The 22,585-nt window shown below is 39.2% G+C and overlaps 1 protein-coding gene across 1 annotated transcript; it reads right to left on the bottom strand.

Annotated features, from left to right (window-relative positions):
• Positions 1-8,173: 8,173 nt before the first annotated feature.
• On the bottom strand, positions 8,174-22,548 carry NUDT21 (nudix hydrolase 21). The gene is made up of 7 exons (XM_006053662.3): positions 22,282-22,548; positions 17,299-17,499; positions 16,364-16,427; positions 12,101-12,190; positions 10,522-10,597; positions 9,713-9,827; positions 8,174-8,453 (listed from the first exon to the last, which is right to left on the bottom strand). Exons 1-7 carry the CDS (start codon positions 22,395-22,397, stop codon positions 8,432-8,434), a joined length of 684 nt encoding a protein of 227 aa, XP_006053724.1. The 5' UTR covers positions 22,398-22,548; the 3' UTR covers positions 8,174-8,431.
• Between the last annotated feature and the right edge of the window lie 37 nt (positions 22,549-22,585).

Genomic DNA, 22,585 nt, shown 5'->3' with positions numbered 1-22,585 from the left:
CGCTGCTGCCCCTGCCGGCGCGGAAGAGCCTCGGCTGGCTCGGGGCTGGCCGCCGCCCCCAGCACGGTGCGGGCGGGACGGGCGCGGGGGCGCGGCCTCGGTCCCCCGCCCCCAGCGATCGCGCTGCCGCCTAGTTGGCGGAGGCCCCGGCCGCAGGCCCTGCGGCCCAGCACCCAGCATTATCTTCCGCCGACACTCTAGCTCGGCCTGGCCCGCGGACGCTCAGGGCACCCGCCCTGGGCCGGGGCCAAGCGTCACTCAGGCCCGACAGCGCTGACGGGCGGTCTAGCACTGGCCGCGTGGGCCCATCCGTGGAACGCGGGGACCCGGGCCACCGGGCGTCCGGCCACTTGTCCTGTTTCCTTACCTCCCCGTAAGCAGGTTACCCCAGAGCCTCCCTGTGGGCCTGGGAGCTTCCCAAGTGGTGAAAGAAGAGACAGTGCTTAGGGAATAATAGAGGCCCTGGCCCCATGGAAAGACAATGAATCAACACTCTTAAATTCCTCGCAAATAAAATTTCTGCTGTTCACTAGTAAAGTGAAGCTGATTTCAGTTCAGATCAGTCGCTCAGTCATGTCCAACTCATTGCGACCCCATGAACCGCAGCACGCCAGGCCTCCCGGTCCATCACCAACTCGCGGAGTCCACCCAAACCCAAGTCCATTGTGTCGGTGATGCCATCCAACCGTCTCATCTCATCCTCTGTCGTCCCCTCCTCCTGCCCTCAATCTTTCCCAGCATCAGGGTCTTTTCAAATGAGTCAGCTCTTCGCATCAAGTGACCAAAGTATTGGAGCTTCAGCTTCAACATTCGGAAATAATGTGTTCCCTCATACATCAGGTAGCAATGTAACATAGTGCGGATACTTTGGAAAGTGATGTCAGCTCTTCAAAAAGTTTAAACCTAAGAGTGGCCATTTGACCTTGCAATTCCATTCCTAGGTGGTATACCCAAGAGAAATGAAAACACGCTACCACACAAAACGTCCACACAAATGTCAATCACAACGTTATTCAGTCAAAGTTAGAAACCACCCTAATGTCACTCAAGGGATGAATAGATAAATAAGGGATAATCCCCTAAAATGGAATAGTAGTCAGCCATGAAAATGAAGTAGGGAAACATGCTGCAAGCAAAAAGCTTGGAAATGTGCTGAGTGTAAGCATACACACAAATGGTTGCATAGTGCGAGTCCATTTATATGAAATGTCCAGCATAGACAAAAGCATAAAGTAGGTTAATGACTGATGAGCAATAGGGCGATGAGGAAACAGGTATAAAAGCTAAACACGGATTTTTTTTTTTTGAGGTAATGAAAATGTTCTAAAATTTTGGTGACTGTAGCAGAACTCTGAATATACTAAAAATCTTTATTTGTATAGTTATATGGTGAATTATGTAAATTATAGCCCAACAAGGCTGTAACAACAAAAAAGACAGAAAAAAAAAAAAAAAAGAGCTACAGAACAAAAGTGCTACCTTGGGGGCTCTTATTCCTTGTATCTCCAAGGCCTTTACAAGTGCCTGATGCAGAGTAGGTGTTAAGCAAATATTTGTCGAATCTTACAAACTTTCAAAGGCAAAAGACCAAATTATGTTCAAGGTCTCTTTCATGCCTAATATTCTAATGCTAAACGTTTATTAGTTAGAAAACAAAAGATGGTTCGGCTCAAGGGTATTACTATCGAATCTGCAATATTTAGAAACATCCTATTAAAGGTCTTGTGATGAACACAACAGTTTGGCTTTTACTGGGGAGGCAGGCTGAGTGCCTACGTGCACACACACACACTCACACACTTTTTTATATGAGATCTGTATGATTACACTTTCAGTGCCCTTTGATTCTCTATCTGCAGCCATTTGATTAAAATGCTAAACTTCCAATTGTATTGGTAAATTAAAAATTCATTTTGAAAAAGGGATTGTAATTTTCCACAGAAGTAAATGTTCTACTTTATCTGAGCCCCCATAAATTTTAAACCACACTATCCTACAATCCACATTCAATCCAAGTCACAATACAGTTACAAAATATACACCAAACTTGTCAAATCTTAATGGGCTATTAAGATACGCAGATGACACCACCCTTATAGCAGAAAGTGAAGAGGAACTAAAAAGCCTCTTGAAGAAGGTGAAAGAGAGTGAAAAAGTTGGCTTAAAGCTCAACATTCAGAAAACTAAGATCATGGCATCTGGTCCCATCACTTCATGGGAAATAGATGGAGAAACAGTGGAAACAGTGTCAGACTTTTATTTTGGGGGGCTCCAAAATCACTGCAGATTGGTGATTGCAGCCATGAAATTAAAAGACGCTTACTCCTTGGAAGCAAAGTTATGACCAACCTAGATAGCATATTCAAAAGCAGAGACATTACTTTGCCAACAAAGGTCCGTCTAGTCAAGGCTATGGTTTTTCCAGTGGTCATGTATGGATGTGAGAGTTGGACTGTGAAGAAAGCTGAGCACTGAAGAATTGATGCTTTTGAACTGTGGTGTTGGAGAAGACTCTTGAGAGTCCCTTGGACTGCAAAGAGATCCAACCAGTCCATTCTAAAGGAGATCAGTCCTGGGTGTTCTTTGGAAGGAATGATGCTAAAGCTGAAACTCCAATATTTTGGCCACCTCATGCGAAGAGCTGACTCATTGGAAAAGACTCTGATGCTGGGAGAGATTGGGGGCAGGAGAAGGGGACGACAGAGGATGAGATGGCTGGATGGCATTACCAACTCGATGGACGTTGAGTTTGAATGAACTCTGGGAATTGGTGATGAACAGGGAGGCCTGGTGTGCTGCAATTCATGGGGTCGCAAAGATTCGGACACGACTGAGTGACTGAACTGAACTGAAGGTACAATATTCTACCATCTTGAATTCAAAGTGCTATACTCTGAATTGTATTTTGAGAGAAGCATTACTTTCTAAGTGTTAAAACTAGGCAACCTGTTTTCTGGAATGACATTGTATTTAATAGTAGCTTTTAACATTTGATTCTGACTATACAATAAGCATGGCTTCCTTGGTGGCTCACTGGTAAAGAATCTGCCTGCAATGCAGGATAAGCAGGTTCAATCCCTGGCTCAGGAAGATACCCTGGAGAAGGAAATGGCAACTCACTCCAGTATTCTTGCCTGGGAATCCCATGCACAGAGGAGCCTGTCAGGCTACAGTCTATTGGGTCACAAGAATCGGATGTGATTTAGTGACCAAACAAAATTTTATAAAGTCTAAATATTAAACTTTCAGAAGCTTGAAATTTCTGAAGATTCAATGTGAGAATACGTGACATTAACCCAACTAAATAAGGTTATTTTTTGTTTGCATTTTAAGATTTTAGACGTTGGTGTCTGGACATTTTACTAGGGTAATAATTAGTATTTGTTCTACCAACATTTTATCCTCACCCACTCCAAGTAGGTAGCCAGGCTTTGCACATCCTTCCCTCAAGGATTTTTTTTTTCCCCAAGGATAGAACCCATTTTCTAAAGTCAACCAATACTCTTGGTTCTTGGTGCTGCTTCCTGCATCATCACAGGAGCAGGAAAGGAAACAAGACTCAGAGGGATGAATACTAGTGTGCCTAGGAAGGTTGGACCATAAGCATAGGGGCCACTTGCATCATCTAGTTCTAAGGCCTGTGTGACAGGGAGGCAATTGGATGAATATTCATGGAGTCCATGATGGTAGCTAGTGGTCTCCCCACCTCCACCTTCATTTCAGAGTACCATTTATCCTTCCTGGATTCTTATGATTTTGGGGAGGCCCCTACTCCCAATAATGACTGAGACTGAATTCCCTGCCCTCTTTATGGGATGGGGGTCTGATCTGGTTTGATTTAAAGGAAATAAATGTAGCATTTCAGATAAACCAGAGTTGTGAGGATTCATTATTTAGATATATTATTGTTTTCATTTTTTTTAATATCCAAAATCCTTCTATATCCATGACCTCATTTGAATTTCACCCTGCTATGAGAAAGGCTGAGTAGTTTTCGTGTGAAGGTTCTGAACAGCCTAGGAAACGAACCTCATCTAATCCAGTAGCCTTCACTGTTTGCCCATAGAATTCTGTTGGTGTTTTCATTAGCTTGACCAATGTGTTCCACTACTGAATCCAGCAGAGGGGAAAAAATAACCAAGTCAAGTTCGTAGGGAAAAAAAGTAAGCTAATGGGAATATTACAACGTGTAGCTTTTGTTTCATAATTTTTCATAGCTCTGTGGTGCCTGCTGTAAATTATACAAGTAGTAAAATTTTCAGAAAAACTTCACAATAAGTTTATCAGGTTTGTTCAACCTTTGTTCAAGGCTATGGTTTTATTACACATATTCTCAAGTTCTGAGTTACTATTACAATGATGGAATTAAATTACAAAGTGTTACAGAAGTAGCAAGCATGGTGTCACAGACTATCATGACCTTCAAGCAAATCTGATTAAAAGAAAAAAAAAAAAAAAACTGAAGTCAATACTCTATGGAAACTGAGGCCTCCAATGATATAACACAGTTAGCAAAATTGTATGTCTACTTATAAATCCTAGTCTTCAAGTGCCAAGTCCTTAAACACTGCAGAAAATGACCCTTTCACCTCACAGGAAACTGAATCTGCCTAAGACCACTGCCAACACACAAGGGAGGAATGTGAGCGGAGGGAAACACAGACGTCCCAGGTCTCCAGGTCCTTGCTGTTGCGCAAGTTGTCTCTTACCTAATGTAATGGCCCCTGGCCAATGATACTGAAAAAGAATCACGCAGGATTTCTCATGGCACACTATGGTTAGTAGCCACACACAAAAGTCAGAGTCATTCTGTTTTAATTTTTTTATTGAAATGACAATAAAATAAAATAAGAACAGTGAACATTTTAATCAAACTTTAACTTTACAATTATAAAAATATAACCAAAACTTCAGTTTCTTTTATACATTTTTCTATAAACCTAACGCCAGAGTAATTCTCAAAGCCAAACTATAAATGATTCTTGTACACTATGATGTGAACACAGCAACCAAAGTTTAAGTTTTTTAAGCACTGATCTTTCCCTTAACAGAACATGATACATTTTCCCAACTTAACTCTAGTCTCACAATACAATCCAACACTAAAATACAATTACATCTTAACTGGCTTAATCTAGACTTACTTAGGTTTTAGTTTTCTTTTTCCCCAAAACAAGCTAGATAAATACAATACAAGCTAATATTAAAGTGTGTTTTATGGCTCAGGTCAACTTATAGTATGCTTCGCATTACGTATTTAACAAAAGCAAATAGCTTCAAATGAGTCCAGTTTAACCCAAATAATGAGTGATGTAAAACATGTGGAATAATTATGGGAAGCCGAACCTTACACTTATAAAAGCTGACCCGTATCAAAGTCAAAGCCCACTAAGCCTCTTCTGGCAAATGCAATATGCAAAATCTCGCGCTCTCGCAAGTGGTCTTACTGAGGGGCATAAACTGTTCCAAACACTATGAATGAGTGAAAAACATCAAGTTTGAGGAACTCCAAGGAGGAAAAGGTACTCCAAGCATTTCGTCTCAAGTGACTGAGCAGGTACTTTAAAAGAGGCATTAAAAAACTGAAAGCTCTAAGAGTCACACTATTTAAGGGAATTTTAAGTGAATGACTAGCTGGTTTGCTGAATCTGAGCAACTCCACCTCTCACTTCTGACTAAACATAAGAAAACAGACTGACTAGTTTGGTTATGTTTGATCCAAATAAAATACTAATTCAACAAAACCCTTAAAACATAAAAAAGGAATTACTGCAACACACAATGCTGTAATAATTACAAGGGAAGACAACAATAAAAAGTAAAAAAATCTTTTAACTGTTGTCAAAAGATGGATTCAAACACAGAATTGTCATTATGCTATTTTAAGTATCATCCACTTATTAAAAAAACCATTAAGTCTTCATCACATAGAAAAAAAAAACACAAATTTCGCTTTTCTTCAAAGAGATATCAATCCTAAATATGATTTACAACATTTGAGTAAAACTTTATTTTTTTCCCCTCAATCTACTGAATACTTTCCAATGCCATTTAGTAGTTTTATATAGAATATGCACTGCTTACTCAGGGAAAAGAACATGGCATATATTGTAATTATACAATGCAAAAGAAGGCTTTCATTTACAAACAAACCAGGAAAACAAGGCATTCAAACATATAAGTCATTTAAAACTAGTCAGTATTGATTATGTAAAGAATTGGAATGAACATTTTAAGACTGTTAGTTCTTGAAGAAATGATAAGAACTTACATATCAAAGTGTTAGTTAAACAGTACCCTGTACCCTCCTTCTAATGGACTACATCAAATTTGAACTTCCCCAGTTCTATTTTCATCAGGAAACCTAACGAGAGCACTGGGATACAACTATAACAAGTTCAAAAACAAGTTTTAAAATGTGTTTGAATTATGAATTTTAACTCAAAATCAGATCTTATATATTCCAGGTTAGTAACTCCAGCTTACCATTTTTCTCACGTAAGCCCCAAAGTATGGATGACTCAAGCACTTATATTACTGGAAGTAATGATCAAGAAAGGATTTCTAGGTCAAAGCTTGAGTTACAAAAGAACATGAGTGGCCTCGAATCGGATGACGTTTCAACTCTAACACTCCTTACTGACAACACTTCAAATCACACCACAAAAAAGTCTGCCTCTCTTCACTTTCCCCAAAGGGCATGAGCTAACACACCTCAAAGTGGTCACCATAGCTTTCCAATTGGAGGCCAGAAACAATTATGGAAGGTAGGCTGGAGACTGAGCCATGTCCATCTCTGCCTTCCCCAATCTTGTAGGATGCATCAGTGAGCTCAACAGTAAAATTACAGTTAGCTAGAAACATGTGAATGTGAAGCAGAACGGCAGAACTGTTACACTTGAAGGAGGGGGACTATCCATAGAAACGGGCTCTTTCAAAAGCGATCCCTGGTCATTTTTGGTCCTGGAGACAGGTGCTCACCTATTAGTGGGCACAGTTACAGCCACTATTAGATTCACAACCGTGTGAAGGTTTCTTAGGACCTCACCTAGTTGAATGTTTAAAACTGCTCAGTTGCTCTTGGTCTCCTTTTCTCAAGCCTAAATAGGAAGAATATATGATGTATCTTTCACGTCACCCAGTATTTAGGAGACTAGCTCTGTCATCAGTACCATAAAGATGCACAACTAACCAAAAGTTCATTTCCATCTATGAAAAACATAACTAGCAATCTATTTTAGTAGCTGCATCTTATAAGACTTCCTTTACATTAAACCTACAATCAACTGTTTTTAATAAGGCATACACAATGTACTATTAAGAAATAACAAGGCCAATTCTTTTACCTTAAGAATTTTTTTTATTCCCTCAAATTTGATCCTAATTTAACTGTGCTTTTAGGATTCTTAAATTTGGTATTTTTCTCTTAGGCTGACAAAATCTAATTCTGATTATTCCAAAATATTTTTGAAAAGGCTTTATGTCACTTTTTAAAACCAAACTTTCATCTCATTGGCTATAACTCCACATTAATTGAAATAACAAACTTTATAATCCAAGAGTTCAAAACCTAACAGACCCACTTTTAGAAACTTCCTTCACAGATCACCATTTCACCGCAGCCGTAAAAATAACTAAGACACATAATTTCACAAGAGCACAGATAATGAATACTTCCCTTATTGGGGAGGGGGGGTGTTTAATTGAGCCCTGGACCTCTTTTTATACCAACTCCCATGACTTTTCCCGACCAGGTCAATTTTAACAGTTTCCTGTATGGTTAACGTCTGTTGCTTGTGAAATAAGGTCTAGCTACGCTGGTATAAAATGTACTCATCAATAATACACTTGGAGTTCTGCTGTGATAAAACTCGTAGAGAGTGTAAAATTGGTATAGCAGTTACACCTTGGATTCAATCAAGCAAATGTAGTTCCCCAAAGTAACAGACAATCCTCATCACAAAAATCTACAACATGGTCTTGGGAGTATACCCCCAAGAATGGTATCAGAGCAAAGAGTCCCACTTAAGCCTTCGCTTAAGGCTTGACTGACCTTAATCAGCCATTATATCTTAACATTCACCTGTCTAATTGGGGAAAAGGAATCCTCGCCTGTAAGAATTTTACAAGTTTAATGTGAAATTAAAAAACAAAACAACAACAAAAAAGCAAATAGAAAGAAGTCCACTTTCTTTAATATTGTACAAAAAATATTTGTGTAAAACCAAAAGTAAACTAAACAATATTACATTTGTTTACAGCACAATCTAGCTTTTTACATTAACTTTACTATTCAGACAAAACAAAGTAGGTGGTAATTTCAGGACTGGGAAAGAGATAACATCAAAAAAACTTCAGGGACGTTTATTCTACACTGTGTATAGCTGTGCTCACAGAGACGGCTTCTCTTACTTCTCTACTGTGCAGCAACTCAGTTGTATATAAAATTGAACCTGAATTTTAAAAAGAACAATATCTTTATTAAAAACAATATTATTTACATTTTTTCTACCTTAGATAAATTTATCTGGACATTTAAACTCTCCCTTGATATTTTGGGCATTTTCTACATAGACACCCTTTTCTTCCACTTGTCATATCTTACATTCAATGCTGCTGAATACTTATAATTTAAAAAAATTCTAATAGTGTAAGTTTGATTATCCACTTTCCTTGAAGGAAGTAAACATTTTTATACCTCATTGTATTCTGACCACCCAGCACAATTACTGTTACCTGACAGTGTTTAAATAAATGAGTAACATGACTCTTTTTTCATATCCCATACTTCAATGTATAACCCATCAACAGACCAAAGCAGAGGAACAAAAGATGAAGTCTGACTTCAGTGCCAGAACAGAAAGACCAATTTCACACTTAACACGCTTTCACAGAAGGCCAAGATCACAACTGAAATTGTTTTCAAAGTAACATTTGTTAAGCATTTATCAGGTGCCTGGCATTATTCTGAGCACTTTATTATATGTTATTTCACCTAGTCCTTATAAATCTTTGAAGCTGGGTCTACCATCCCCCTTTACAGGTGAAGAAATAGGTATAATAATTTGTTAGAGACCACACTGCCCGGAAGCAATGATGGTGAAATTCAAATCCACACACAGACTGTAGAATCCATATTATTAACCACTATGTTATTCTGTGAGTCCTATCTGTTACTGACAAGGACCTCAACCAGTATAAGTCAATTTAAAAAACAAAACAACACACATTTTCATCACTCCATCTGCCTTAAAAAAAAAAAAAAAAAATTAAACTCTATGTAAAAATTCAGGACTCAATCCTACATGCCCCAACTTGGACCTGAATAGATTTCCCAATGAGTAATGAGAATACTCATTACGACAAGAGATTCAATTCTCCACAATTTTATATACGTAACTCCCATCATATTTATTACACATTGTCGACTACGATTTTACCATCTCTTCTTTTATGATGATTTCAAACTTACCTGTAGAAAATACCAGATTTGGAGAAGAACAGAAGCACAAATACCAGAATGTCATGCTGCAACTTAAGGTCTGAGGACATAGTCATCTTTGGCTTAATCTACATAAGACCTAGGGATCCATCTACTGTCTTAGTTTCCTTGAAGACCAAAATTTATGAACCATCCCTCCTCAAGTGGCTTGAATTATTTTAAATCCGCCAGTTTAGATGAAGCAAATACAAAAAGCCCAACTTTCCATACCTGCTCAAAAGCTGGGGGAGACTAGAAATGATGGGTCCATATCCAGGTGCATTGTCATACAGTTCAAATAGCGGTGCAGCTACCAGCTTGTAATTTTTAGGGACTGCAAACAAGGCTAAAACAAAAACAGTGTTTATTGGCTAAAACAAAAACAGTGTTTATTGGCTACAATAAAAACAGTATTCATTTTCTATACTTCCTTGTATAATCACTGCTTCTGCTTCACTAGTAATCACCAATTTTACATTTGAGAAACTTCTGAGGAAAAAAAATAATTCTCATTAACACATTTTGATTGTGTCTTTTAAGAGAAGGTAAGTCACAGCTTTGAAATGGACTCTAAAGAAATCCATGCTGTTAACAACCAAGAGCACCTTCTGAGTGCTGGCTCTGGGAGAAAGGGGAAGAAACTCTTGATATTCTAATTTATTTTGAATTCCATTTTAAAAGTATCAAAAATCAGAGTAATTAGTTGTTAATGTGCACAACAGAGCTAAAGACTCTATTATAAAAAAATCAATTCATTTGTCTCCTAAAATTTTATCACAATGTGAAATTAATACCAGCAGCTAAAGTTATTAAAAATACTATAACCTGATATTTTTTGCTCCAGTTATTTACTCTTCCCTGGTAACATAACTGGCATATCCAAGAAACTAGGTAATTGTGGATAAAAATGGTATGAGTTTTTAGTTTTACAATAAATTCCCAAATTCAAGTAACTTGAGGAAAAACCACAAATAGAGGTATCCTTGAAATTACACTACAGAAGTTTTTAGATGGCTGCCTTCAAAAACAAAGTAACTTACCTTTCTCTTGAAGCTGAACCAGAAACAACTTCTTATGTTCCTTAGGTTTTGTAATATGTGCAGGAATATATGGATACTAAAATTATAAGAGAATAATTTGTAGTTGCCAAGACATCCCTGACACCTCCCATGCCTCCACTGACCAACTTCTCCCATTTCAGACTTTAAGCTCAAGTATCAGGCCTGAAGACCAACTTCTTTATAACCCCAATAGAATTTTAACATGTACACCATGGCTTCATCTATTTATTATGTGTTTATCCCCTAATACAGTGTAAACTCCCTGAAGAAGAACCCTTTCTAGTTTTCCCTTTACCTAACAGATCTGGTACCTAACAGATGAACTAATAAATACATGCTTTAATAAATATAAAATATCAAGCAGTAAATGATTCAGTCACAGAAACAATTATAGGTTGACAAGTTTAAACACAATGAAGTCTGACATAAATATTTATAATAAAAGTTGTCTTTTAAAAACATATCATTATAAAGTTAAATTTGCTAGAATCCTGATGCAGACCATGTTTACTAAATAAAAAGTTTAAATATAATGAGGTGCTCGACAGGAAATTTCTCCCCACAATCACCACACACCCCACATGTGACAATGCTGCAGGAACACTGGATGAGTGGTCTCTGTCAGCTGAACAAAGTCAAATTGTTTGTGAAAATGGAGAAAATATTTTGAAGAATGCAAAGGAAAAAGAGAAGTACAGAGGGAAGGTTGCTACCTGAGAAAGAAGAATTTTACACAAAGAATTCTAAAAGCCTAAGATAAAGCTTTCTTCTGCTGCTGCTGTGCACACATAATGAAACCTCTCCTGCATCTCCCCATAATATATTCAGAGAAGCCTACTTTCCTTTTTGAAGTATTTGAGGGCAGGGGAATTTAAAAAGTGCTAAAAACAGGCATAATGGGAAAGGAGGATAAAAACAGAGGCTGCCTAAAGGAGGTTATCAGCATTCCCATTTCTGTAAGAAACTTGTGCAGAGACTAAGTATCCTTCCCAGAATGATACAGTTAATCAATGATGCCAGGATTCAGCTGAGTCTGTCCAACTCTTACCTAACTGGAAAAGCCTATTCCCACTGTGCCATCCCAATGGGACCTAAACAGTCCTCCGACTACAGTAATTCCATACCAGAGACATCCCTAGGGTATAATGAATCAAGACAGCTAGCTATCTCAGGCTTTGGAGGTACCATACATGATCATGAAAACCATGCACACTGGCATCAGAGAGATCCAATGAGGAGAGCGTGCTTCAAAACAACAAAAGTGTGGACAGCAGGGATGGAGCAGTCAAAAGGAATAGGACTGCTGAAGTATGACCATGAGCTAATTGGTGGGGTGAGTGACAGCTACTGGGATTTGTTCACTTTTACTATGCTATTTTTGTACATATTTGAAATTTTCCTTTAAAAGAAAAAATGCTTGGCTTTTATTTTTTAATTTAAATTAACGAGAGAAAAAAGGAAATCTCAAGTCAAATTCTCTTGCAAACTTTTTAAATGGCTAGAATTAAATCAGTTTCCTACTTCCCCAAATGCCCAGCAAATATAACTGAACACTGACCTGAGGAGGCTCAAAATTTGGTCTCCACCAGTTGCCAATGCAGTCATCGATGACCCAGTCTTGCAGGACTCCATCTTGACGACCCAATATCTGTCAAAAAGAAATGATAGAGCCGGTAAACTAAATATACATACCAATGAATATCCTTCTTCACTGAAGAAGGTATTTTTCACAGCACTCCTAATAGAGATGAATAGCTAATATGCCCCCATATAAATTTCCTTTCTACAATTTATCTGTGTCATTCTACTCAAGACATAAACTATTAGTTCAAAACTGGCAAGCTAGCATCAACATAATGATGGAGGACCAACCCATCTGTTCTATGCCTTGGCACTGAAAATCAAAGATTAATTACCTATATCAACCAACGGCATACAACAGTTTTCTAGAATCAACTATAGCTTTTGTAAATCACCCACCTAACCAAGCTATAGAAATAAGTATGCAAAATTCAGTTTTCATTTCCATAAATCTGTATATCATAAGATTAAATTTAACTTAATCAGAGTTATGATCTACACATTTTAATTAGCCAAAAATGGTTTTACAAAGTTCATGAAGAGAAAAAGCAGTTAACTGTCCCACTTTACCATTCCCACTGGCTACAACTGTCAACTCTTAGCCATTTCCCCCCCTGATATTTGCCTCGTTTTTAAAAGCATTCTTCTTGTTTTTAAATAAACTGTTTATCTCCGTTTTAGGTTTACAGAAAAGTTGAAGCCTAGAACTAGGGAAGCCCTAGAACTCCAGCTGTGAATCAGAGCTGAGAGCATCTACAGATTGACGAGTCTTCCCAAATGTCCCACAGCCAGTTTTCCCTATTATTATCTTACATTTAGATAGCGTATTTGTCACAACCAAGGAACCAACACTGATAACCTTATTATTAACTGAAGTGCATATTTTCATCAGATAACCTTCATTTTTACCTAATGTCTTTTTTTCAGTTCCAGAATCCCACCCAGGATATTACACTATATTTGCATTTCTCCTCAGGCTTCTCTAAGACTGACAGTTTCTCAGACTTTCCTTATTTTTGATAACCTTCACAGTTTCGAGGAGTAGGAGTTAGGTATTCTGTTTTATAGAATGTCCCTCTATTAGACCGAGATTTCAGATTTCAGGGAATTGGGGAAGGAAAATCACAGAGGTGAAGTTTCATTCTCATCACATCATTGCAAGGGGGTACATTCCATTAACATGATTTATCGCTGATATTAAATATTAACCTTGATCACCTGGCTGAGGTAGTATTTGTCAAGCTCTCTACTATACTTTTTAATAGTTACATTTTTAATATTCTTTTACGGCCATTTCTTGATTGCTTTTCATTTTTAAAAACCTTTAAAAAAAATTTAACACCCTCTACTGTGGAACAAGGATTTAGATCTTAAAACCATACTCCTCACTCATACTTTCTCTTCTACCATGCTCCCATTGTCAGTATTTAAATCAACATTCAGTATTTAATATGACTTGGTGAATCAGCAGAGCATTTATTAAACTATAATTACACACCCCTATTTGAACAACTATCCTTTCCTTCAGAGCCAATACTCATTTCATTCACTATCACTAATTCATTCCCCACATTCTCCACAAGAGTTTAAATTTCTTCTCAATTCAAATATTATTCTATTTTCCTAAGAGACATTTTTCTATCATCCTGCTTCAATCTGTAGTTGCTCTCAGCCCTGATTCACAGCTGGAATTCTAGGGCTTCCCTTGTTCTCTCTCCTGTGTTATTAGATCCTCTCTATATTCTTAACCCTGTCCCTTCTTTCTTTGTTCACTCTTTCATTTTAGTGGTGAATATCCTCCATCCACTAGCTTCCTAAAAAAAGGTATAAAAGACATCACCTTTATAGAAACTCTGCTGGGCTGGAAATAACTTTATCTGCACACTTGACTTATAGTTTGATTAGATAAAAAAGTCTCAGATGGACACTATGTACTTTCAGATTTATGAAGGTATGCTCCATGACTTAACTTCTGGTATTGTTTCTGGGAGGCTGATGCCATTTCTGACTTTAATGTTTTTGTATTTAACCCAGGTCTACCCATTCCTTCTCCCCAACTTTGGAAACTTTCAGGATTTTTCTCTTTACCCTTTTTCTAGAGAGAAGGCCAGTAGGTCTTTTCAATCTGAAAACTAATGATTAGGTTTGGGAAACTTTCTTGAATTATTGCTTTGCTAATTCCTTTTCCTCTGTTTTATTTATCCAGGTTAGATTTTATTTTTTAATTGAATTATAGTTGCTTAACAATGTTTCAGGTGTACAGCAACATGATTCAGTTATACATATACATATATATATATAAATATATATATATATCCTTTTTCAGATTCTTTTCCATTATAGGTTATTACAAGATACTGAATATAGCTTTCTGTGCTATATAGTAGGTCCTTATTGTTTCTACAGTTTATACTGATCCTTTTCTCTTACCCATGTTCTTTTTGTTCTACTTTCTGGTAGATTTCAACTCAATTTTTTAACTCATTACTCAATTTTTAATTCTGCCTTAAAAAAAACTACTCATGAGTCCTTTTTTGTTGGCTATATAGTCTTTTCTAATGGCACACTGTTCTACAGATACAATGTCTCCTTTTATCATATCAATAATATTAATTATAATTCTACTGATAACTGAATTTTCTGTTTCTGCTAAGTTCCCTTTGCTTCTTTTGCTCTTTCCTGTTTAGAAGTTTTCCCCAAAAGCCTGGTGATACTGGATACCTGCTCGCAATTAAGGGTAAAATAAGCTGCCTAACTGACAACTCTGTGTACATGAGTGACAAGGCTACCCTAGTTCTTTGGGGAGATTCCCAAATATTATCTATCATCAAAGTATTCTTTGGAACCCTCCATTTTCTCCAGGGTGGTGGGGAAACCCTCTAATTTTGTCTGGGGTATAAAAACTAGCTGTTAACACTATCAGCCTGGTAGAAGTCTCACTATTCAGGCTGTAACTTCACTTATTCTCCCCACCTCCTTAACTTTTTCTTTGCTTAGTGTTTTCCAATTCAATCTCTACCAAGAATTAATCAGCAGCAGTCTTTGTCTAAATGTAAAGTAGGGAAGATGATCTAGGTACATCAATAATCCTATGCAGACTGCCAGTCAATTCAGCTTTCAGTCCATGCACACCCCCTCTTTCACAAGTACCCCCAATTCCTAAGCTTTTCTGATGCTCTACAGTGCTGGGTCCTTGACTGCCCTTCTAGGAGACTGAGGTTTTGGCTAAGTCAATTATGATTCACTCATCTGCCTTCTACCTTCAAACACTTTTTCCTTGTTACTGTCTCATTTTACACTCCATCAACCTACTGGACTTTTATCTTTCTAAAACCCCTTTAATGTTTTTTGGTGGAGTTATAAGAAAAAGCTGAGGTAAGCAGGTAGGTTCAATCTACCATATATAAATGAAAGTTCAAACACAGCACAATATTTAAGACTAACACTGCATTTTAGAAATACTAAAAAACAAGTCAAAGTGGAAGAAATACAGGTTTTAGTTTTGTCTCCTTTCTGTATTTGCCAAGGATTTTGCACAGAATATGTACTAGTCTTGTAACTAAGGGGGGTTGCATGCTAAGAAAGAAAACTATTTATTAATGAAACAGCCTACAATCTCAAAAACCTCCAGCATCTATATGCATCTGGCCCCAAGTCTTTAGAGACAGACATTAGAACAGCTTCTAAAAAGTAGCACAACCTGGGCAAAGCCTAAAAGGTATGTGCAAAAATGAAAATAGGTATGTAACAGGAATCATTCTCCTGTCAAAATTCCAACACCTACTCTGGAATAAAATTACCTGAATTCAAATCTCCAGCTTCACCATACACTAGCTGTAAAATATCAAGGAAGCTACTTGCACTTTCTGTGCCCTAATTTATCAGTAAAACAGGATTAACAGCACCCACTTCCTAATGCTATGATGATGTTTAAACAAATTATTGCATGTAAAGCACTTAGAACATTGCTTAGCAGTCAATACTCAGTAAATGTTTTATTAACCATTATTGCTACATCAACTATTTCAATGGAAAATAATGCTATGATAAAGTATAAGTTCACCTTACAGAAAATAAACATTATACTAACACTCTAAGATTTATGTTTTATTTACAGAAAACTAAATATTTAAAATAAACTCATCCTTTTCAAGGCATAAAAAAATCTGACTATGCATTAAGTTGATGGTATTTAGATGAGCATTAATGAAATCATCAAAGTGGTTAAACAGAAAAATACCTCTGTCATTAAGCGTTTTAGTCCTTCAACTTCATCTTCTCCTGGATTAAGCTCACCACCAGGTCTGTATAAAGGTTAAAATGTCAGCTTTCAACTTGTATTAACAATTTTGGTTAACAGGAAAAACACAATAATTACTATTTCTATCAAGTAACTTCATAACACATTTCGGTGTCACGTAAGGCAATTAAAGCAAACAAATGTCAAATGGAGGGGGAAGAATGTGCTAGAAAACGGAATTCATGTCCATTCACGAGATTCACAGTAGACAAACCCTAGTCTTAAAATATGTACCACAACATAAACATCACATAGTTGCTGGAAACCAGTACATCCCGATTTTTTCTCTCTGGAAGTTATCTAGTGATAATGGAGTCTAGAAATGCTGAGAGAGCAGTGGACCCACATTCTCTAGATCTGAAGAATGCGGCATTTTTTAAGAATTCCAAACTAAGTATTTGAGAACACTCTTTTTGGTATAATCTAGTCAAACAGTTGTGGACTAAACATACTGAGAGATTTATAAACTTAAATGAGAAAACTAAACAATCATCTATAAAAATGTAAAGCATTTTAAGAACAGGAAACACTATTGATCCTAAGCAAGAAATAAAATCAATTGTTCTCAGTAATGCTACAAAGACATCTAGAAATTGAACTTGGACGCGTTTGTTTCATAGGGCTTCTCTCAAGCTCAGTCATTAGCATCAACAATACACAGAAACATGCAGATTTATAGTTAGGCCATTCTAGTTAGACCATAGTTCATAAATGAACACTGCAATGGAGAAAAAAAAAATGCTTTTGAGTTTCTCTTCCAAGACTCCAGTAATAGCCATGTTTGTTGAGACAAATGACTAAAAGCTAAAGCTGTATTTTAAAGCTGCATAAAACAGCCATCTTATTCAAAGTTGTTCATTTCCAATGACACTTACAATTTGAAGAACGTTGTTCCCAGCTGTAGCAGTAACACATGGGGTAGCCGGTGCTCATGGACAATCAAAACCCCTTCTACAGTCCTCCTCATGCCAATTTTATCAAATTCCTCCCTCATGCGCTGAAATCTGGCTGCAACAGAGCTGTCCTTCTCATAGAGGGGTTCTTTTGTACCAAAAGTGTAATTGGTAAGAGGGTACCTGTGATCCAAAGACAGACATCTGAGAACTGTAGACCATAAATTACTAGGACAGACACCAATCACATAAAAGAAACCTTGGTAAAAAGTGTATATATATTGCACTTAGAGACAAAGAATTTGAAAAAAGTTAAACAACTAGTTAATAAGACAGCAGAGAAGGAAATGGCAACCCACTCCAGTGTTTTTGCCTGGAGAATCCCAGAGACGGGGGAGCCTGGTGGGCTGCCATCTCTGGGGTCGTACAGAGTCGGACACGACTGAAGCGACTTAGTAGCAGCAGCAGCAGCAGAGATTAGAATCTAGCTCTCTGGACTCTAAAGCCAGAGCTTTCATTAGCTCAATGCTGTTACTTCCTACTTGAACTCTCAAGTATAGATGAAGTGAAGGGAAGGGAAGTGAAGTTGTGTCCGACTCTTTGCGACCCCACAGACTGTAGCCTACCAGGCTCCTCTGTCCATGGGATTTCCAGGCAATAGTACTGGAGTGGATTGCCATTTCCTTCTCCAGGGGATCTTTCCAACCCAGGGTTCGAACTCGGGTCTCCCGCATTGTAGACAGATGCTTTACCATTTGAGCCACCAGAGAAGTCCAGGTCAAGTATAGATGACAATATCTTTAAAGCTCTTAAATGCATAGAGGAGTGGCTATCTGAATAACTGGCTGCTGCTGCTAAGTCACTTCAGTCATGTCCAACTCTGTGTGACCCCATAGATGGCCGCCCACCAGGCTTCCCCATCCCTGGGATTCTCCAGGCAAGAACACTGGAGAGGGTTGCCATTTCCTTCTCCAATGCATGAAAGTGAAAAGTGAAAGTGAAGTCGCTCAGTCGTGTCCGACTCTTCGTGATCCCATGGACTGCAGCCCACCAGGCTCCTCCGTCCATGGGATTTTCCAGGCAAGAGTACTGGAGTGGGGTGCCATCACCTTCTCCAAAAAACTGGCAATCCTCTGGTATTAGATGCTAACATTGTCAACCTGGCTAATGTGCCTTGGGCTCCTCTACCAATCTAATCATAAATTCTATTAATTATGGGTGCTAATGGCTGATGTCTTTTTCTACAAACTGAGCCACCACTTTCCATCATCTCCTCATTTATTTTCTATTTGTCCCGTCAACTATTGTCAGAGTTTTCTGGTACCTTTCTTCAGGTGAGCTTTTCTTTCCCTTATAAGATGTTGAGCCTTCTGCATTTCTTCTATTCAGTATCTTTATTCTTCCTTTCTCTTCATTTGAATCTTTTGCTGACTAGATGTAATATAAACATTCTCTACTTCTTTAGCAAGAATTCAAAATATAACATATTGAAAAGTGTTCTTCTTGCCTAGTAAATATTTTTTCCTTAAAAATAGTTTAAAAACTCATATTTCATCACAGGTACCACCTTGCAACCCTTTGATCATAAGACTACAGAAAGCAGCCTTTGATTATAAACCTTTGGGTAAGAATGCTTTGGCCACACTTGCCTGTCCCCAGCATATCTTGTCTACCAAAACACCTTGTGTTAGAAGTCAACAACTACATAACTAATCCACTAAGCTATTCTTAGAAGGGGAACAAATCAAGGTTGCCAAAATGTAAAAAAAAAAATTAATCCCAGAAGCCAAATTCCAGGCATAAGTGAAGCAGCGCTAAAGTAACTAAAATAAACTATTTCCAAGGTGCTCTAAAGATTTTAGGACCTTCCCCAGTAGACTCAATGCTAAATCTAACACCTTCATCATGAGTAGCAGCAACCCCACATAGCACTTTGTGCCCTGCAATTAAAAAAAAAGCTTTGTATACATTAACATTCAGTTCTCACCACCTGAATTAGAATTAAAGATAGCTCTAATACATCTCGATTGCAAACCCAGCTCTCACATCAAGAGATGCCATTAAGATGAAATATAAGACTGTTCAGCTGTGAAGTCAGTGCCAGCCCAGACACATCTGTAGTACTCCCATCCTACTATGAGCTTTGTAAAGCAGGGACTACACCTGACTTCCTCATCACCGTCTACGCAGCATTAATCCTAGTGCCTGCTACAAACTAAGCATTCATGCAATATTTCCTCATAAAATATACTGGAGAAGAGAGAACTTATTTTCAATTTAGGCCATTACTCAACCAGGTGAACTGAATTCACAACAATTCTTTCTGAATACTGTGATTATACAGGAGAGGCAAAGTACTGCGAATCCATTAACTCATAACTTTAATGGAGCAAAAATTGAAACATTTCCACCAAGTTAGTTCAGAGAAGGCAATGGCACCCCACTCCAGTACTCTTGCCTGGAAAATCCCATGGACGGAGGAGCCTGGAAGGCTGCAGTCCATGGGGTCACTGAGGGTCGGACACGACTGAGCGACTTCACTTTCACTTTTCACTTTCATGCACTGGAGAAGGAAATAGCAACCCACTCCAGTGTTCTTGCCTGGAGAGTCCCAGGGACGGGGGAGCCCGGTGGGCTGCCGTCTACGGGGTCACACGGAGTTGGATGCGACTGAAGTGACTTAGCAGTAGCAGTTCGACATAATGGTTTGATGCAAAATGATCGAATAATCAAGGTAAAGCAAGGTAAAACTGTGAGCACTAACTATAGTAACCAATGAAAGTAATACAGAAGCTGTGCTTTCACATTTAAACAAAAAACATTTAGCCTTTTCCATTTCATGGGAATACTATGAGGATTTTTCTAAAGATGTGATATGAAATTAAAATGCTATTATGTTAGTGTAATAGCTAGAGATATTAACTTGTATGCGTATGCTCAGTCGCTCAGTCATATCCAACTCTTTGCCACCCCATGGACCACAGCCCAACAGGCTCCCCTGTCCATGGGATTCCCAAGGCAAGAATACTGGAGGGGTTGCCACTTCCTCCTCCAGGCGATCTTCCTGACCCAGAGACCAAAATGGTGTCTCCTGTTCTGCCCTGGCTGGTGGATTCTCTACCGCTAGTGCCACCTGGGAAGTCTGTTAACATATACAGTATCTACTACTTTTATGAAGTTAAGTGAAGTCGCTTTGTCATGTCCGACTCTTTGCCACCCCATGAACTGCAGCCTACCAGGCTCCTCTGTCCGTGGGATTCTCCAGGCAAGAATAACGGAGTAGTTTGCCATATCCTTCTCCAGGGGATCTTCCCAACCCAAGGACTGAAACTACTTCTCCCGCACTGCGGGTGGACTTTTACTGTCTGAGCCACTGCTGCTGCTAAGGCACTTCAGTCGTGTCCGACTCTGTGTGACCCCATAGACGGCAGCCCACCAGGCTCCCCGGTTCCTGGGACTCTCCAGGCAAGAACACTGGAGTGGGTTGCCATTTCCTTCTCCAATGCATGAAAGTGAAAAGTGAAAGTGAAGTCGCTCAGTCGTGTCCGACTCTTAGCAACCCCATGGACTGCAGCCTACCAGGCTTCTCCATCCATGGGATTTTCCAGGCAAGAGTACTGGAGTGGGGTGCCATCGCCTTCTCCGGTCTGAGACACTAGGGAATTCCTATTACTTGTATGCTTGTATAGTTCCAGATTTCATAAACCCAACATTTTTATTACCTGAATTTCCATCACCTGTTCTGTCAAATAAAACAAAACCATCTTTTCAATTCAAAGCCCTTTTGAGCAAATTTCATTTATTTGAAGATAAAGTAAAGAAATACCTAATGTTCCCTACCAAAACACCAGTATCAGTAAATCCTTGCATCCTTTAAATACTGACCAACATAAACCGCTCATTTTCCTCCATTAGCTTGGCACCATGGTGCCTCTCAAACTCTCAGAAATGATTTTTTTTTTTTAACAGAAAAAGCATACTGATAAACTTCTTGAGCAAGACATAGCCCAAATTTCAATTCCCTGCCACAGATTACTTTTGAGAGTGGCTTCGAAATGCAATGGCTTGAAGCGCTTAAACAATAAAATGTTAAAAGTAAAATGCAGCCCACAATGGGTTCTCTGGAGCTACATTTTGGTCCTCTCCAAGGACAGAAAAGGCAGTGGTAAAGAATCCGCCTGCCTGGCAAGAGACGCGGGTTCGATCCCTGGGTCGGGAAGATCCTCTGGAAAATTGCAACCCACTCTAGTATTCTGGCGTGGAAAATCCCATGGACAGAGAAGCCTGGACGTCTGCAGTCCCTGGGACGCCGAAGAGTCAGACACGGCTTAGAGCCTGAACTACCTACCACCTCCAAGGTATGAAAGCCCATCTACAATGAAAGCCCCAGCCCCCTCCCAAGCTGGGGCCTCCTGGCAGCTCGGATGCTGTCGCTGCGGCGGCGAAAACATGTAACGGAACATGGGGCAAGTCAGACAGCCCTAAGCAGATGAATAAAAGTCAGACAGCCCTAAGCAGATGAATAAAATGTATTCAGGAGCCCACACTCAATAAAACAACAGAGGAAAAGACTAAGCCTACGCGTTATAGCTAGATCTCGAAAGCTTACTATTAAAGCAAAGCCTAAACGGCAAAAACGATACTACGTTACTCACACCAAATAAAAACACACAAAATGCCATATACGCGCCGTTAAAGGATAAACACCACGGTTTGCGGCTGGTTATCTCCACAGACGTGGGGAAAGAATGAGTTCAAAGCGTTTTCCACATTGAATGCAGGGACATGGAAACAAGCCATCTTTCCAGGAAAGGGAAAACCCTCTCAAGTAGGGCTCTAGCCTGTGGCGCTGGAAGGTGAGGAAGGGGAGGCCGCCGAGGGCGCCCAGAAGACTGGAGTCTTTAGGGGCGCTCACGACCAAAGGGATGCAGACAGAATCGCGCGCGAGGACCAGGCCGCACTTACAGGTTGATGGTGCGCTCCAGGGTGAGGGGCTTGGTCTGCTGGATGTACTTGTTGCCGAACTGGGTGACTCCCCGGGGCCAGCCGGTCTGCGAGCGATTGGGCGGCACCACGGACATGCTGGCGAGCTCGGGCACTAGCAGCGAGCGGAAAACGGGAGGCAGGGAGACTTTCCCTGTGTGAGCAGCGGTTGTCCGCGTCCCAGTCAGCAGCCGCCGGCGGCCATTAACAAGAGAACGCCGAAGGAGGTATACGCACGCCGGAAGTGCACCCGGAGCCTCTGGCGGCAGGAAGTAGAAAGGCGGTG

This window comes from Bubalus bubalis, chromosome 18 (genome assembly GCF_019923935.1).
Source record: "Bubalus bubalis isolate 160015118507 breed Murrah chromosome 18, NDDB_SH_1, whole genome shotgun sequence".
Lineage (NCBI taxonomy): Eukaryota > Metazoa > Chordata > Mammalia > Artiodactyla > Bovidae > Bubalus > Bubalus bubalis.
The sequence above is the reverse complement of the archived record's forward strand: the minus strand, read 5'-3'. Positions and strand labels throughout refer to the sequence as shown.

What these genes read in the sequence shown, in the direction of transcription:
- NUDT21 (XM_006053662.3), bottom strand. Translation starts at nt 22,397, where the DNA reads ATGTCCGTGGTGCCGCCCAATCGCTCGCAGACCGGCTGGCCCCGGGGA. An exon ending in TAAAACGCTTAATGACAGAG is followed by an intron (nt 12,191 to 16,363) that starts GTATTTTTCTGT and finishes TCTTTTTGACAG; the next exon opens with ATATTGGGTCGTCAAGATGG. An exon ending in CTCCCCCAGCTTTTGAGCAG is followed by an intron (nt 8,454 to 9,712) that starts GTATGGAAAGTT and finishes TTTAAAATTCAG; the next exon opens with GTTCAATTTTATATACAACT.